Raw genomic sequence first — 19,122 nt, 5'->3', positions numbered from 1 at the left:
GCATGGGTCCAGGCTACTTGAAGGACTATCTCACCCCACTTGGATTGTTCCATCCCACCTGTGCTACCAGAGGAGGCATGCTGCAGTTCCCATCAGCCCCATTATTCCAGCTTGCAGGGTCCAGGTCCAGGAGGAGGGCCTTCTTTGCTGTTGCTCCTGAGCTCTGGAAGATCTTGCTCCCTGGTGTGAGGTTGGCCCCAAACCTCCCATCCGTTTGTAAGGGCTTAAAGATGTGGTTCTTCCAGTTGGCTTGGGGCCCCAATAGAGGAATAGCACAATGGGAGTGGTTGATCAAGTAACAACAGATCCCACTTTCCCCTCCACTCCTCCCTGCCTTCTCCATGTGTCCTTAGGTTTTTATGTTGATGTACATTTAATTGTACATGTGCTGACATATTTTTATGACTATAAGCCGCCCAGAGTTACCCTATGGCAAGATGGGTATAAATAAATAAGTACAATAAATAAGGCCAAACTGTTTGGCTACAAGGCAAGCTATATTCCAGTAAAGACTATATTTGCATAGCATTCTTGATACTGAACAATCCCATTTTCTAACAATACACTGAACTATAAACTAATAAAAAAGGCCAGGGTTGTATAACATGCTAAGTCTTAAGCAACCTAATGAAGACAAATGCAAACAAACTTAGTATATTATATAGCAATAGCAATAGCAGTTAGACTTATATACTGCTTCATAGGGCTTTCAGCCCTCTCTAAGCGGTTTACAGAGTCAGCATATTGCCCCCAACAACAATCTGGGTTCTCATTTTACCCACCTCAGAAGGATGGAAGGCTGAGTCAACCCTGAGCCGGTGAGATTTGAACAGCCGAACTGCAGAACTGCAGTCAGCTGAAGTAGCCTGCAGTGCTGCATTTAACCACTGCGCCACCTTAGCTATATACATCTATATAAATGTGTGTCTTAGTCTAACTCATTTAACTAATATTTGTATCCTAGCCTTGGCCAAAAATAAGACCATTGCAACAAGCTGTTAACAAGATAGTAAACTAATTAAAAGACAAGATTGAAAAAAATAATCAAATAAACAAGAAAAAAGATGACTAATTGTATTTAGAATATGAAGGATAAGACCAAATAGCTGACTGGTTAGAAAAAGATTTTCTCATAAGACTTAATATCTCATAATACTATAAATCAGGATCATCCAATAAAAGATTAGGATATTTAAGACTGATAAAAGGACATATTTATAAGCACATAGATGGAATTTATTATCCCAAATATAGAAATGGCTGCTAACTTGAAAGCTTTTTTTTGAAGAGGATTAGGTAAATTAGTAGCAGACTACAAATGGCTGCTAGTCACGACTCCTATATATTAACCACATTAATGGAGATAGTATGTTTCTCAATATTAATTGCTGAGTAACATGAGTAGACCGAATCCAATTTATTCTCATATCCTACTTATAGCCTTTGCCCACGTATTTGGCCAGCCATTATGAAAACAGAAGTTTCTATCCATTTTTTCACACAAGGTATAATTTTACACATCTGTGTTGTGCATCCTTCACTTTTTTCTCTGGAGATTTGTTCCAGTCTCATGAACATTTTGGTTAATCTTTCCTACATTAGTGAAAATAGAAATCAAAATAAAAGAATAAAAAAGGATTTCTTTTAAACCAGTACTTTTGTGCAGGTTCTGAAGATTATAATATTAAAGAAGAGTTGGAGTGGGGAAAAATTGAGGATTGGTTTTACTGAAACCTTGAAAGCTGAAGATTTTAAGCAAAATGCAAAAATATGGGCAGGTTCATATGAAAAGCTGCCAGTTTGTAAGGCCATGAACTCAGACCATGAAACAAACCATTCAGGATTTGCTTATAGGATTATCCTAATTTAGCATTGCATAGGGACTGTGTATTTATTTCAACTACTACACACTCATATACATGTAATAGCTGTAAGAGTAACCTTAAGGAACAGGAGGAAGAGCTGCACCCAAAACAATGGTCAGATTAAAAATATTTTAATCTGTGGCAGAAATACAATTTGAAAAAGCATCTCAGATTTGAACCTCCCTAATTTTTTTGAAGATAAAGGGAGATGGGGGAGGCACATTCAGACTTGTAAAATTATGTAACTGTAATCTTATAATAAAAGTAGCATTAACATTCATATCTTTGGTTTCCAATACTTATCTACTTGAAAGGCTAACAATATGTTGAACCAGAACTCAGCTTCAGCTCTGTAATAAACTGACCTCTTGATATTATCAACATCTTTCTGCCTTCCTTTCTTCTCCAACTTCACTACTGAAGGCTGAGAACATCATGTTTCTGGAACTAGATGTCTCTCCACCAGCTGTTTTTGAGTTTGAGATCACACAAGACCAAAGTGAGCAGGACCCACGAGCATTGCATTTGGAGAGGTTGATGCGGCTAGATAGCCTCATGGAGCGACCTGCAGCATCCCGAGTACGGAAGTCCCGATCTTGGTGAGTTAGTGAATGGAAAACAGATGTAGGGGGCTCTTGCCAGTATCCTTGGCTCCAGTGCTTGGCTTAGTTATTAACTAAATTTTTACCTTTTGTAGCATTATAAAGACAAATAAGCAAGAATGAGCTATGGAGAGTATGACCAAGATTGAGGAAGGTTGGTCAAATAAAAGCCTGGTAATCACCAACACAATGTTCAAAATTAGTGTGTGACTTGTCTCTGAGTAATATTACATCTATGTCTATAACATCTAGGTCAGAGGTGTCAAACGTAAGGCCCAGGGGCCAGATCTGGCCCATGGGGCGCTTAGATCTGGCCACAAGGCCACCCTGGAAACAGCGGACTGGCCCTCAGTGCCTCTGTTAGCGAAAATGGAGCTTGAGAGGGCTGCATGTGGCTCTTCCGAGCTCTGAATTCTCTGGTAGAGCATTGCAGGAGGCCATTACAGCTGAAAATGGAGTTCAGGAGCCCATTTTCGATGGCAGAGCACTCGGGCCATCACAGACACCCCCAACATGAGTGACATTGAGCTGTCCATGCCCACCCTGTCCATGCCCACCCTGTCCCTCCAAGATCAAATACAATCCTGATGCAGCCCTCAATGAAATTGAGTTCGACACCCCTGATCTATGTCTATAACAACCTTAAAAATAGGTTGGTAGTCTATCAGAACCAGTGTAGAGAAGCCCTAGAGTACTGAATAAGGACTGGGAAGAAATCAGTTTGAAATCTCCACTCAGCCATGAAACTTTGAACTAGTCATTTTTTAGCCTAATTATTTCATTGAGTTATTAGGATGTAGAGGAAGGATATATCAACTGCTGTTCTTTTTCTCAGGTGAATTTTTTTTGTTTCTTAGTCAGGAAAAAAATGCTTTGAATGAAAGGGGGGTGGGGGGAAAGGAAAATGTGGATTTTTGCTCCTATTTCTTTTTTCTTTCTTATCCCACTTTAGGTGCCAGACTCCTCGCACCTTGCCGTCTTCAGCAACACAAGTCTCCCTGTCCTCCAGCTCACAGAACCCTTCCACACCACTGGCTCACAAATAATATCCCTCGAGCCCTTCTCCTTCCTTCAGATATGAGGACTGCGCTCTTTCTGCCACTGATTGCCTCTGAGAACACATAGTCCAGGGAGAGGTGTCCCCTGCACTAACTCATCTTTGTCTTTAGCTACTTTGTGTGTGTGTGTATGTCTGTATGAGATGATGGCTCCTCGGGGCCCATATCCCCAGCGTTCTCTGGATCTGTCACCCAATCACTCTATTTATTTAACATATTTATTTATGATGTGTCTTCGTGATGATGCAGGTTTCAAGCTGAGCAGCAACTCCAGTTGGTGGAAGGTGCAGTCCTACTGGCTTTCTGTTAGTGTTGGGGAAATTTGCTCAGTGCACAATGTTTCTAAAAGACAATGCTTGCTTTTTCTTCATTCCATGTATGTTTTAGACTCAGAAGAGAAAAATGATTAGAGGGCAATGAGAACCATCTATATTTAGCTCCAATGGCAGTTCTGTCTGTTTCTTCTGGACTGTGGAAATCATAGTCAACTTTGATGTGTATACTATGCAGTGAGGATGATGAGCAAAGTAGGCGAGTCTCAGGGGCAGGATCTTGATCTCACCAAAATCTATGGATTTCCTTTTGCTTTTGCAATAAGGGCACAGGTCTCATTTCATCTTCTGTTCAAATCTTCTTCATCTACTCTCCACGCACAGATGTTGCAGAGAAATAGCCTGGGCATCAATCATGCAAGCAGAACTATGAGAGGGCTAACTAAAGCATCTTTGTGACTTTGGGAAACATTCTCTGCACCTGGTTGAGAAAAAAGACAAGACAGCTTTAAGCAGCTAATAATTAAAAAAAACACTTGATCAACTTACTGAGACAAGGAGTCACCTGTACTTTAATTGGGAACAACATTTTTATACTTGAAAACAAACTGTATGTAAAGTGGGGAAGGCAAGCCAAATTCCCAGTTATTTTGACAGAGCACAGGAAGTAATATAATCTTATCCAGAAGTATGTTCCAATTCACGAAGTCCTTTCAGTGGCAATTGCAGGTTTAATTGAGGAGGTAGCCTAGTAGTGACAAGAGTTTTCTGGATCTAAACAGACCAAGAATAAATATTGGGGGGGGGGGGAGGATAGTCTTTATATCCAGCATCTCTCTCTGTCCAAGTTATCTTTTGCACTTTGACTTATACTTAGAAGAATGGCTATTGGTAACCTTAGCTATCATGCTTCCTGATATTGACATTTTTGATAAACCCAAAGTTACTCAAATCCAATCACATAAGCCATCACGAACTGCAGAAACCATAAGAAGTTTAGAAAGCCTAATTTGACTGGCTTTAATAGGAACAGAAAGAGAAGGACATTTTGAGATTGATGAATGATCCTGAATGTTCTGTCCAATTCTGGCAGTAATTTGTGTTACAAAAAGATTCTTACCTTTCTGTGCTCCGGGTTTTGAGCACTGAAATGCCTGAAGGAAGGATAAGGAAACATCTGGCATCAAAAGAGCTACAGCACAGAGGTGGGCAAATCCAAGAGTGTCAATCTATGACAGATTATATACTGAGGCATGTAACATTTGGGATTTCTGAGAAAGTGATTTTCCCAAATCATACTTTTTGTTCTCCTTTGTACATACCTTGCTTTGTCCTTGCAGGAATATTTTTATTCTAAGATTCAGTAGTTTATTTAGGAAATTGCTTCCTCTGGGTTTAGAATGTTCAAATCATTTATTATATTTCAACTATTGAGAGAATCATAATAGCACAAATTCTTACCATTGTTCTATTATCGATTATCGCAAATGAAGCAAGTACAGAATTGAGGGCAATTGCTATTACAAAATCATTAATTTGGGCTCCCTTTTTGTATTATCCATGTAAAAATTACACTGTTCAAGCAATAGGTTAATGTCAGTCAATTTGGTACCTTTAGTACCAATGGCAAGAGGACATTTTCTGGCAAGTTACTATTAACATGATATAGAAACTACCTTCTACAGATGGCAATGTGAGAACTAACACATCTCAGTGTTATATAATTTTATCATAATTGTCACACATGTAGTATGTCAATTTGCCTTTTACTTTGTTGACCCAAAAGCTCTGCTCCATCTTTTGCACTGGTTGTTTTAGTAGCTATTGGTATTCCTACTATGCCATTCTTTTTTATGTTGCATGTAGCTGATGAATCATGGGAGCTAGTACAGGAATATTGTAAAAGATCAAAGGCAACAAAAATTGGATGACAGTTAAGAATCTAGTTAGAAGCTAACCTGGTTCTCAGACCATAAGAATATAGTATGTGTTTCTTTTCTCTCCAACATTTAAAGGAGCCAAACATGCCTTCTTCACCAAAAGGTAAAAAAAAAGCTTGAATCCGCTTACTCAATGCCTTTTTGCCTTTGATTTCTGGAATCTCTTAAATTCTAAATACCTTGGAATCAGGATCAAGCACATCCAAATGCATCTTTTAAGTTTACAGCACAATGTTCACATACAGAAAGAAGAATGAGACGAAGTCTGGTCAATTTATTTGTGGGCTTAATCTTATTAATAACACTTGAATTTAATATAACTGGCCTTTTCGTCATCTTGAAGTTATTTGCCCATGGACTATAAAAATATATGAACTGGAGAATAAAAGAGATATGCCGTTCTTCATTGCAAAGGAAAGTCAAGAGATGCTCTCATAATGAAAAAGACATCTGACCAGAATTTTTCCCCCATCCAACCAGGATTAAAATTGGATACTGGTAAGCTGAGGCCAGTTGTTTTTCCTGCATAATCACATGTTGACTCTAGAAATCTGGGGTCATTACTAGACAGTTAACCACATCTAGCAGTTTGAAGCAGTGAGCTTGTCTGCACACAAATATGGGGAAGGATGACACTTTTGACAATGTACTGTACTCTGACTGTATATTAAGTGTCTGAAGATCTCTCCTATTTCTCAATCTGCTGCTGTGCTGGCATTAATCTCAGATAACTTCCTAGCACAAAACACAAGAACTATTGCAAAGAAATATTGTAACTTAAGACAAGAACCAATTACTGATAGCTGTGGCAGCCCTTCAGCTTCTACAGTGGGGCTAGGACACTCCTACAGCTCTGCTGCATTGCTGCAACAACCTCAGATGTAGATTTCTGATGTTCTTTGTTCTTTGTATGTCAGAGAGTCTGTATTTACATATGAATGTATGTGGTGAGTACGTATGTTGTGTGGGTATGTATGGGTGTCCCACCCAGGGAAAATCATGGGATTTCTATTTAGGAGATTGGAGATAGGGGGGGGGGGAGGGAATCCAAAGGGGAATTTAAAAAAAAAAGGGAGGGACTGGTTGGTTGGCAAGGTGAGGCCTCTACTGGGACCAAAATATTGTGCCTGTTACTGTGGTGATTTACTTTGGCAGTCAAAAATTGGTGTACGGTGGCCCATGCTTGTTGCTCTATACATATGACTATACAGGACATATTATGCATAATATATTACACATGATGTACTAGAAGAGGTTGGTGTCCCAACTCCCTCTGGTTTTGGATAGATAGCTTTTCAATACACTGTAATGTTGCTTTGATTTGGTGTAGGCCTGGAGAGTGCTGAGCAGTACCACAACCAAATCCCAGCCATGACAATAAAGGAATGAGCATTGTTGAAAACAATCTCTCATTTATTTGCCACTCTCTTTCTTGCAGCAAGGTAGAGAGAGAAAAGAAAATGACCTTAGACCTGTTATGACTAAGATCTTCCAATGAATTTCTACATTATGATTGGGGACAATATATAGTGATGAAATAAATAGTGTTACTGAAATAATGCACTCTAATTTGAAGCATTCTCTATTTAACAAAAAGAGAGGTCATCTCTCTTTAACAAAACATAAGCTGGTTCGTCTTAACCTGTTAACTCTAAATGAGTTAACAAAATACAATTGCTGCATTCATTAAACGTTATGTGTCTAAACAAATAAACCATATTATAACTTAATGTGATGAACTAACTCCACTATTATGCTAAGACAACTTCTTGGTTCTCCTAACACAATACAATAAAAACCACCAACCCAATTTTAGCTGAGTCTAGCATTTAAAACTAAGTTTGATAAATAGATTTAAATTGTGAACTGAGAAAAATAACAAGCAGTAATATGAGAGGAAGCATTTTATAATGTAACAATTTTGTAATTATGTACAGTTTGAATTAGATGCAGAAACATTTTAGGCTGCATTAAGTGCAATCATAACAGAGAAGCATGGTGGATTGCTTTTTTCAAGACATAATTTACCTATTTCATATACAGGTAGTCCTCAATTTACAATCACAATTGAGCCCAACATTTATGTTGCTAAGTGAGACATTTGTTAAGTGAGTTTTGTACCACTTTACGATCTTTCTTGCCATAGATAAGTGAATCACTGCAGTTGTTAAGTTAGTAACATGTTCAAGTGAATGTTTTCCCCAGTTATTTAGCTTGTCAAAAGATTGCAAAATGTGATCACCTCAGGACACGCACCCATGAGTCAGTTGCCAATCATATGAATTTTGATTATGTGATCATGGGGATACTGCAATAGTCGTAAGTCTGGAAAATGGCCATAAATCACTTTTTCCAGTGCCATTGTAACTTCAGTCACTAAACAAACTCTTGTAAGTCAAGGACTACCTGTAATTGCCTGTATATTGAGAGAAGGGAAGATAGATTGATTATAGAGGGATGCACACTGTAACAGTCTGAAATCCTAGTGAAAAACTATGTAGAAGATTAAAAAGAACTATATGCATGCCTTGCTTAGTATTGTTGTCCTTGGTATTTTCCCTCTTAGTACAATAATCCACTTGGTTTGCACTGTGTTCACCTAGTTCTTAGAGCAAAGTTCATGATGCGACAAGGAATGTTGTTCCCTCACTATTTTATATAACCATGGATATAGGATTCAGGGGAGTCAGTAAAGTGAGAGAGTGTGCTGAGAATAACAAGTTGTTTATTGAATAAAATAAAAAGGGATAACAATGTGTTCCAAAAGAATGACTCCAAACTGGGAGAACAAGGCAAACGCAATTACGGCAAAATATGTACTAGAGCACAACTTATACATGTTGAAATGATATGTTGTGACTAACCACAAATTTCATCATTGAGATGTGTTAATTAACTTGAAAAACATTACAACACTTAAGAAATTAAGTATTACATTTATTTTGAAAGGAGAGTGAAGATGTGAAGATCTCATTTTTGCTTGTTATACCTTCAGTTACAATCCTACCTTCACACTCCATCATATATAAGGAACTCATTTCATTATTTTACCTATTCTATATACTATCTATATTAATATTCAATACAAGTTCCAAACCAATGAACCCTGTTCATTGTCCTGTTTCTTGCTCAGTAGACTGACTTTCTTTTCAAATGAAGGCAAATATATGTGTCCCAGGATAATGTTGCAGGATCCAATCTGAATCATCAGGACCAGAGGTTTGTTCTTCCAAGCTTTCGGACTCATGCTGGAGCCCATCCTCAGGGAACTTCTCAACCTCCAGGATGTGTCTTTCTTTACATGTGTTGGGGCAACACCTAGTGATCTTCATTTTGTATTGTTGAGTAAAGCATTCCTTTCTCAGGTCAATGCAGTCTCGAACAGAGTGGAAAATTCAATCCCTAGGTGGTAGTGAAAGATTAAGTAAATAGCAGGGGTGAAAGTGAGCAGGTGCTGACAGGTTCTGGAGAATCAGTAGCAGAAATTTTGAGTAGTTCGGAGAACCGGCAAATACCACCTCTGGCTGGCCCCAGCGTGGGGTGGGAATGGAGATTTTGCAATATCCTTCTCCCGCCACGCCCACTAAGCGACATCCACAGAACCAATAGTTTAAAAAAAATGAATTTCACCACTGGTAAATAGGTAAACTTTATTAACACTTAGAAAAGAGTTTTCCCTATCTCTTTGCTCCCATCTAGTGGTTGTTTGGAGTTAAAAGTAGCTCTGATTTTGAATCTGCTCAACCACATATATCAAAATAGTTATACAGATTTGCAAGTAAATACGTGGGATAAATAAACTGGAATCTATATTAATCCAGAAGTCTGAATAGATGTTCATGCCTTGCCATTTGACTCTCCTCCACTTCATTGATTAATAAGGCGCGAGGCTTATTGGGCTGGTCAGAGCCAAAATGGCCAATTTTAATTTGTTCAAAAACTCAATATAAAACCAAAGTGACATTTTTGGATAGGAGTTATTGAACAAAACTCATATTGCTAAATACAACATTACAAAAATGGTGGTCACCAAGAGAGCTTTTTTTTTAAGGTTTAAAGTGTTGTGCAAAAACAAGTTAAAGAAGTTTAAACAAGTTAAAGAAGTTTAAAGAGCCGAGGTGGCGCAGTGGTTAGGGTGCAGTATTGCAGGCCACTTTAGCTGACTGTGATCTGCAGTTCAGTGGTTCAAATCTCACTGGCTCAAGGTCGACTCAGCCTTCCATCCTTCCGAGGTGGGTGAAATGAGGATCTGGATTGTGGGGGCAATGTGCTGACTCAATTTGCTAAAAATCTGTAAACCGCTTAGAGAGGGCTGAAAGCCCTATGAAGCGGTATATAAGTCTAATAAATAAATAAATAAATAAATAATAAGTCCAATCTATTCTTCATTACAGCTCTCCTACGCAAGAGTTGAAGTAGAGATTCTTCTCAGATTTCTTGGAAAACTGATAAAGGAATGGAGTCTCATCTATAAGAGAGAGACAGGTTGACAGATTAGCTGCTAAAGAAATGTATGGGAATCTTAATGGAAGGTTATGGTTCTGGCTGAGAAAGAGCAGCTGATTATAGAAAAAATACATCCAGCCTTCAAACCAGATTTCTACCTACTGGCCCTGTTCAAACAATACTACGTGCTCAGCTCATTCAGGAAGAGCAATAGATTCATTTATACATTATTCTAGCATTAATCTTGGTTAAGCTTTTCTACTTTAGGGAATGTAAAAACCAAACTGCTTGGTTCAATAGCTCACTTTATAGTGCAGGAAAGTTTGGTATGGTTAAGACACTGTGCTAGAAATCAGGAGATAGAAAACAAACTCAGAAAATTGATTCATTCAGTGACCGGGTCCAACAGATATTAGCTTCCCCTCAGCCTAGATTTTCTATATAAAATCAAATAGAAAATATCATTTACCAGAAACATATTTAAAGGTCTTTCTGTATTGCAAATGTGGTGCTTTGCAGATTAAAAAGTATAATTGGTGAAAATATATTTAATCCCCATAGAATTCATGAATTAGGTCAACTGAATAAAAAATATAGCTATTGAATGAACTGGTTCAAAATGGAATCAAATAGAATTCCTCATTTTTCATATCTTAAACCCAAATGAAAGTTCTCACTTAACCTACAGTGTTGGTGTGTTTTGCTACTTTTGTGGGATTCTGCTTTCATGTTCCTGTTACTTACCAGGCAGCCATTTGGAAATAGATAATAAGTTAGAATGTACCTAAAGCTAAAAAAAAGAAGAAAAAGAAATACACAATAAAAATGCATAAAAATAAAATTTGCAAAATAAAAAAAATGAGTGTGACATATTGGCTGCATTCACAAAACATACTTAATCTTCTTAGTGAATTATGCCATTTTTCTGGCTTTGTGAAATGCAGTTGCAAGTACAGCAATATTCTCCTCCTACCCTCTAAAATCTATCCTCACAGAGGATCAGAACTATGACAAAGTCATGCCATCAACTCTAACATGGTTGATGGTATAAAAAGTCGCTTGTGCTACATTTAGTAGCACAAACAGGAACATCGTATTCCTTTCATAATTCCTTAGGAGATTGTCCACCAGGAAACTCATGCCACTTTTGTGCCATGACTTTGCCAGAAGCCAGAGTGAAAGGAGATGCACAAAATCAGTTTCATCGAAGAACTGTTATCTCCTGTAATATGTAGGTGACCTTGGCTAGTAAATGAAAATTTGACATACTAAAGCTATTTAGTATCAACTAAGAGAGCTGGATATAAAGGAAGAACAATGGTAGAAGGACAAATACAGTGGCCACATCTTCAAGGTGCATAAAACAAACTTACGCAATAACACAAAATGATGCAAGGCATTATTCTCAATTCACATCCAACCTCTGTAAGGTTACTCTCCACCCTTCTTTTCTTGCTCCACATTAAAGTAGCATTTTCTTGCTGTGCTAAGCAGTCTGTCTGCCATGCTTCATTCCATTGTCGGCAATGTTTCTGCTCCAATTAGCTCATGTGCTCTGTAGTGGGAATGTCCTTCCCCTCCAGTTCTTGCTCTGCATGGGCGGTTCATTCTGATAGTCTATCTGTGGAGAAAAGCAGAAAGTTTGGGGTTTTTTCACAGGTTCCCCTAGCATGCTTAATTTCCAATGTTTCCTCAGTAAATCAACATAACTCATGCACTTGATGAACACACAAAGACTGCTTAAGAGTCTTCTGGTCAAGAGCCAGATTATTCCAGCTCTCCATTAAGATTTCGGTAACAATGTCATTCAGTAACGTCCCTCCTAGCATATCCTGGGATTCCACCAGATTCAAGCTGGTGATCTATCCATAACAAAAGGGCCACTTTTGGCTCCCAAAGCCTGGATTATCATTATGGATGCAAAAAGATTGGTGGTTTATCTTAATGAGTGGCAGATATAATTTGAACTGGGCTAGGGTAATTCTGAAATGGCAGCCATTTTGATCTAATCTAATCACAGGAAACTGAGTTCAAAGTTCTGCCTTAAGGCAGTACTTAAAAAAAAACCCTGTAACTTCCCCTTGCCACATGAATTTTTCAAATAAATTGGCTTAAAATGTAGAAGTCTCCTATACCAAGAGCTTCAGAAATGTCAACATTACTGCCAGGACCATATCCAGCAGCAAAACTCTTCCGCACTAGGAACATATGACCATCTGTCTTCTGTGGAGTTGGGATCAAAAAAATATTTTTCTGTTTTCTGACATCAAGTTAGTGCCTTAGAGAATAAATGGATGCTTGATGTTACCAATTTCACACCACAAATAGTGCTACTTATGATAGAGTTATGATAGAAACAATTCTATCTTAATTTTGTTAGGCATATTTTGATGCAAGGAAGATTTGAAGATTCTGATACAATACTTCTTATGGTATTAAAGTACTTTTCACACTCTTGGATCATTTCCTGCCCTTGCCTAAAAAAGAGACTGAGAATTTTTTTATAACCAATCTCTTTCTATATATATCTATATATCATCATTTTAGTCATTGTCTATGAACTGAAAGGTCTCCTTCATGGATGTTTTTATCAAGTGGGATCAGAGGTGGGTTCCTACTGGTTCGCACCAGTTCGGTAGAGCCGGTTCGTCAAATCTACCGAACCGGTTAGAAGAGGTTCCACCAGTGGACCCGGAAAGCAGGCCACACCTACAGAAGAGGTTCCAAAAAATTTTGAAACCCACCACTGAGTGGGATCCATTTTATGATTGCCTTGGTCCACCTAGTTCTTCTTGTTATCTAAACAACCCATTTCCATTTCAATTCTTTTATTCTCTTGATAATATCATATGCTTTTTGTTTTCTAATCCATGTGCAGGTCTTTCTATCTTCTCTTGTAATGCCGAGTATGTATCTTTCCATAGCTGCGCCACTCGTAGCTTTTGTGTCAATTGTGAGGTTAGTGTCCAAGTTTCACCAGCATGTTAGAGCAGAACACACTGATCAAAAACTTTTCACACATAGGGGGAGGTTGTTCTTGAAAATTGCCATATTTTTCAGTCTATAGGATGCACCTCCCCCCCCAAATGCATGGAAATGTCTGTGCGTCTTATAGCGTGAATATTGCAGCAGGGGTGGGGAAGGGGGTTGGTGCCTGTCATCACTGCCACCGCTATTCCCTGCCAGCGAGGAATGCTGGCGCCTTCACTGCTGAACAGCTGATTGGCAATTGGCTCAACCTCCCAGAATACCACTGATCAGCTATTCTAGGCAATGGGGATTGCCTTGCCAATCACTGCTGCATGGCGGTGGGGGTGATAGGCAGTGGCAGCGATCGGCAGCAGCAATCCCCACCGCCTAGAACAGCTGATCAGTGGTATTCCAGGAGGCTGATCCAACCACCAATCAGCTGCTCGGCAGCAAAGGCTCCAGCATTCCCCAGTGGCGGTGAATGGTGGCGGCGGTGACAGGCAGCAGGGCACCAACACTCCTCCCCCCTGCTGCAATATTTGATCTATAAGATGCTGAATGGCAGCACAGCGATAGGCAGTGGCGGCGATAGGTGGCAGGGATTGATGGTACTCCAGGAGGCTGATCCAACTGGCAATCAGCTGCTCATCAGCAAAGGCTCCAGCATTCCCGGCAGAGGCAGCAGACACGGAGGAGGCAGCAATGGCAGCATTTTTGGTTGACCAGACGGCTGATCAGCGGGGTTACAGGAGTCCGGGATCCAGCTGTCACTCAGCTAACCGGTGATTGGTGCAATGGAGCAGAGTCTTGACAAGCCATGTGCTGGGGCTACAATAACATGCTGAAGCTGAGCAGGCTCTTTGCTGCAAAGACGCTAGCCAGATGAATATCGGATGGACGCTGGAGACAGGCAGAATTTTTTTTCTTGTTTTCCTCCTCTAAAGCTAATGTGTGTCTTATGGTCCGGAGCGTCTTATAGACTGAAAAATACAGTATGCTTAGCTTGCCAAATGTCTGCCAACTACGTTTAACACACCGTTCAAGTTTTTAAATATTTAATTGTGTACCGCCTAGAGACCCTCTGAGGGACATGGGCGGTTCTTAAATATGATAAATAAAAATACACACGAACAAAGCATCAACTCAAACCGCTTATATACCTAATAGTCCCGCTTCCTATTTTCCCCACAACTCTTGTGAGATGGATTGGACTGACGGTGACGGGCCAAAGTCACCCAACTGGCTTTTATGAGCCAGCAGTGTGCTGCAGCTGCCAAAAAAGCCAATACAGTTCTAGGCTGTATTAACAGAAGGATAGAATCAAGATCATGTCTCCTGCATGAGCAGGGGGTTGGACCAGATGACCTCCAAGGTCCCTTTGAACTGTGGTACTGTTTATGTGAAGTGTTAATACCAGTGGTCGGATTCAAATTTTTTTTACTACTGGTTCTATGCGCGTGGCTTGGTGGGTGTGACATGGGTTGGTGGGGATTGCAGGGGAAGATTACCACAAAATCCTCATTCTCTCCCCACCCCACTAATCTGCTTTCCAGCTCCGTTCTCCTGTTCAGGGCAACAAAAGATCAGCTGGGAGGCAGCGGGGGTGGGACCAGCCTATTTGCTGTTTCTCTGAATTACTCAAAATTTCCACTACTGGTTCTCCAGAACCTATTCAGAACTGAATACCACCTCTGCTTAATACCACTTTATGATACCTTGGATAAGACCACACTTGGAATACAGCATCGAAGATGTTGAGCCTCTAGAACAAGGGTCAAACTGGCGGCCTGCGGTCCGGATGCATCATCCACCTCAGCTCCGTGAATGGGAAAAAACATCACGAAATGTCATATGATGGCAAAGTGATGCAGCTAGTTTGATCCACATGCTCTAGAAATAATGGAGGGAAGAGCAACAAAAATGATTATTCCCCAAAGCACCTGAAGGCAGAACAAGAAGCAATGGGTGGAAATTAATCAAGGAGAGAATTAACCTCGAACTAAGGAAAAATTTCTTGATAGTGAGAACAATTAACCAGTGGAACAACTTTCCTCCAAGTTTTAAAGAAGTGATTGGACAACCATTTGTCTGAAATGGTATAGGGTTTCCTGCTTGAGCAGTAGGTTGGACTAGAACAGTGGTCACCAACTGAGGGTCCGTGGACCACTGGTGCTCCATAAGAAAAAATTGGTGGGCCGCAGAAAAATCATTTGCATTTTTTATATTACCGTATATACTCGAGTATAGGCCAACCCGAATATAAGCCGAGGCACCTAATTTTACCACAAAAAACTGGAAAAGTTATTGACTCGAGTATAAGCCTAGGGTGGGAAATGCAGCAGCTACCGGTAAATTTCAAAAATAAAAATAGATACCAATAATGTTTTTGAATATTTATTTCAAAGAAAAACAGTAAACTAGCGGTGTATTCAATTAAATACTTCACTCACCTCATGATGCTGATGTCCCGCTGTGATGATGATGTCCCGTGCAGCCGCGGGAGCGATGTCCCGCCTCCTATGACACACGGCACAGTGATTCCTATCATTGGATCACTGTACCAGAGGAGGTGGGACATCGCTATGTGGCTGCTTGCCATAACAAGGAGGAGGTGGGACATCGTTGCAGAGCGGCAGGAGGGGGAGGAAGGGGAATCGTAAGACAGCCCTGCATTACATTAGAACGTGAGGAGGGGGGATGGTGCGGTGTGCGCTGCGCGGCAAACTGACACAGAGGGAGGGGAAACTCACAGGGGCACTGGGCCATTCACGAGTGTCACCCAGCGGCATGGCCCCGCCCCTTTTTCTCCTCCATTTCGGGCAAATTTTTCACTGACTCGAGTATAAGCCGAGGCGGCTTTTTTCAGCCCAAAAAGTGGGCTGAAAAACTAGGCTTATACTCGAGTATATACAGTACACTAAATACTATTTATCTTTTATTAAAAAATCATATTAGTGGTCCACGGGATTTAAAATTATGAATGTAGTGGTCCCTGAAGTCCAAAATGTTGGTGATCCCTGAACTAGAAGACCTCCGAAGTCTATTCTGTTCTATTCCTAGTCTATTATTTATTTTCTATATTTCTATTCTATTCTTTTTCCTATTGTATTATTTATTTTCTATATTTCTATTCCTATTCTATTATTTCTTTTATATATTTCTATTCTATTCTTTTTCCTATTATTTTTTTATATATTTCTATTCTATTCTTATTCCTATTCTATTATTTCTTTTATATATTTCTATTCCTATTCTATTATTTCTTTTATATATTTCTATTCTATTCTATTTCCTATTCTATTATTTCTTTTATATATTTCTATTCCATTCTTATTCCTATTCTATTATTTCTTTTATATATTTCTATTCCTATTCTATTATTTCTTTTATATATTTCTATTCTATTCTTTTTCCTGTTCTATTATTTCTTTTATATATTTCTATTTCTATTCTATTCTTATTCCTATTCTATTATTTCTTTTATATATTTCTATTCTATTCTTTTTCCTATTCTATTATTTCTTTTATATATTTCTATTTCTATTCTCCTTGTTCCTTTTAACTTGCCGTGCCAAATAAGCGTGGGTCGAATCAATCCTATAAACCAGGGCTCAGTGATGCCCTGAATAATGTCTTATGCGGACGTAACTCCACGAGAAACTGCTGAATTGAGACTCGATACGGACAGCATAGCAACCGGAGTGTAGCCAATATCGAACAGCCTCATTTCTGCCACCAACAGGAGAAAGCCCGGGCACTGAAGAGACCCGATTAAAGAGCTTGCAATTAACATCCAGAAACTCTACACTCAAGTTCCCACAGGGAGTCCGTCTGTAACGACGCCTCCCCAGACGGTGAAACGCGTCCCAGGACGGTGCGCATGCGTAATATTAGAAAACTACCCTAGGCAATCCAAACCTACGACACTGGGTGGAAGGCCACGACTATGGCGTTTTCCCGTCACCCCAGCACGACGCATGCGCATCTGTCTCTCAACGCCTTTTTTCCCCCGCTGCAGGGCGGAGCCGCCTGTCACCAATACCCTTTGGCTCCACCTCCGTCCCGTTTCCTACACTGGCAGTGGGCGGGATTACGCGGTCAGTTGGCGGGCAGGCCGAAGAGGAGGAGGGAGGGAGGGAGGGGGAGAAGTGGAGGCACTGTCACGTGATTACTGTAGGTTTCCCAACATGGCGGCTGGGGTAGCTGCGGGCGTTGCGAGACTCAGGATTTAAGTAGCGGCCGAGGCCAACCCTTCCTTCTCCTCCCCCTCCCGCGGCAGAGACCCCGCACCGGCCTCGGACACGCCCCCTCCCCTCGTGCCTTCCTTCATTCATTCATTCCATCGGTTCTTCGGCTCTTGCCAGTAGCCAGCTGCCATGAGGGAAAAGGGCCGCAAGAAGAAGGGCAGGACCTGGGCAGAGGCCGCCAGGACGGTACGCGGGGTTGGGTTGGGCTGGGCGTGGGGGGACGGACGGGGGGGACGGACGGTACGGGTGGCATCAAGTTTACTTTTCTCTCTCTTTGAGCGCCTTCGTCACTGTTAGGCGGTTTCTCCTCCAGGCAGTGGCCTCTGGAGCTGTTAGGCTTCACTTCCCACCGTCTTCAGCCTCCATGTTTAGGTGCAGGTGATGGGAGTTGTAGTCCAGCATTCTGGATGATTGGGAAGACCCGCAGTAAGATACAAGGAACTCTTTCCTCCCCCCCCCCCCATCTCCTTGCGCCGCCCTCAAATCTTTGTACTAAAACGAGTTTTTGAAGTGTAAATGATTAAAAACCCGCCTCTATTTCTGTGATCTGACAGTTGGGATGGGAAAACAGCTGTTGCTTGCCAAATATTCCATCCTCTCTGGAGAAACAGGTAACTGTGGCTCACTGGATGAAGATCACTCTTTGTTGTTAGAAAAGTCACATTTGCTTTCAAGGCTAGAAAAGATCTCTTAGCATATGCTCAAAATGGTTGGTGTTTTGTGTCAGATATACCCATATTTCTCATTGGTTTCCAGTAAACCAAAGGTTAGCTTAGTTGAAAGTTGCTGGAGAGACATTAATACCAAAGTTTTTCAACAAACACCCCCCCTCCCATTTTCTAGTGCATCATGGTAATCATATTACCAGAATGATTTGGCAGGGTAGCTGATTACTTCCATGTCATTAAGACTACATCTGAAAGTTTGTATATGTGTCATTATAAATTATAAATATGATAAAAGGTGCTGTTTTGTGACTATATAAGAACGTTAGAAATTCAGATGACATGCCTTCTGAAATTCTAATTATTTCATTAATGAGCCAAGCAAGTAAAGATTGTGTTTCCGCATCTGAAATCACTGTGAATCAATTTGATTCCTGATTTTTAAAAAAATCATTTTATACCTTATTTCTGCAGTTGATTCAAACTTTGTTTTAAACCTTAATCCTTTTGGTATGTATACATTTAATTTAATTTATTTATTAAATCTATATGCCATCCATCTCATCATCAAATGATTCTCAGCAGCAATTTGTAGTTAGTTCTGGGTAAAATACACTTCTGTGTTTCCAGTCTTGTTGATAACATGAAAAGTCACATAAACCTCATTTTAGTAAACAACTCTTAATCAGAAAGGTTACATATACAGTCAAGAAAAGAACTGTAGCTCATTGACAGAAGATTTGCATTGGCTAGGGAAAATCCCAGATTCTGTCTTCCATTGATTGTTTTAACAAGGAGTTCTAGTCTTGAAAAGCTACTGTCAGTATAGATAGGGCTAATCTAGATGGAGTAATTTTATTCGTTCTTATTCAGCTGTTGTTCATCATTTGTTGTTATTCAGTTAATAATGAAACAATATTTTAGCAGCTTTGTATTATTAATAAACAATATCCACGCCCACATTAGTATTGAAAGGTTAGGGAAACCTTAACTTCCCAAAATGTCAATCTGTGTGTATAGGTTTGTTTGTTTGTTTGTTTGTTTGTTTATTTATTCA

General features: G+C 40.0%; 2 protein-coding genes across 4 annotated transcripts in view; both read left to right on the top strand.

Annotated features, from left to right (window-relative positions):
* Positions 1-7,142, top strand: part of KIF3C (kinesin family member 3C) — a 41,192-nt gene extending 34,050 nt beyond the window's left edge. For 2 of the 3 annotated variants that reach the window (XM_087717401.1, XM_014057288.2), the window contains exons 7-8: positions 2,289-2,464; positions 3,420-7,142. In XM_087717401.1, coding sequence (XP_087573527.1) covers positions 2,289-2,464; positions 3,420-3,513 — 270 coding nt within the window. In that variant the 3' untranslated portion in view covers positions 3,514-7,142. The remainder of the gene's footprint in view (positions 1-2,288; positions 2,465-3,419) is intronic. The other variant, XR_015696893.1, reaches the window with a different exon arrangement.
* A 10,159-nt stretch (positions 7,143-17,301) lies between these two features.
* ASXL2 (ASXL transcriptional regulator 2) overlaps positions 17,302-19,122 on the top strand; it is a 69,595-nt gene continuing 67,774 nt past the window's right edge. The window contains exon 1 of the mRNA XM_087717400.1: positions 17,302-17,586. Coding sequence (XP_087573526.1) covers positions 17,530-17,586 — 57 coding nt within the window. The 5' untranslated portion in view covers positions 17,302-17,529. The remainder of the gene's footprint in view (positions 17,587-19,122) is intronic.

This window comes from Thamnophis sirtalis, unplaced genomic scaffold, assembly GCF_051295495.1.
Source record: "Thamnophis sirtalis isolate CommonGarterSnake01/CBP01778 unplaced genomic scaffold, rThaSir2_p1.2 scaffold_6, whole genome shotgun sequence".
NCBI classification, from domain to species: domain Eukaryota; kingdom Metazoa; phylum Chordata; class Lepidosauria; order Squamata; family Natricidae; genus Thamnophis; species Thamnophis sirtalis.
Note: the sequence above shows the minus strand (reverse complement) of the source record. Positions and strands in the feature narration are given on the sequence as shown.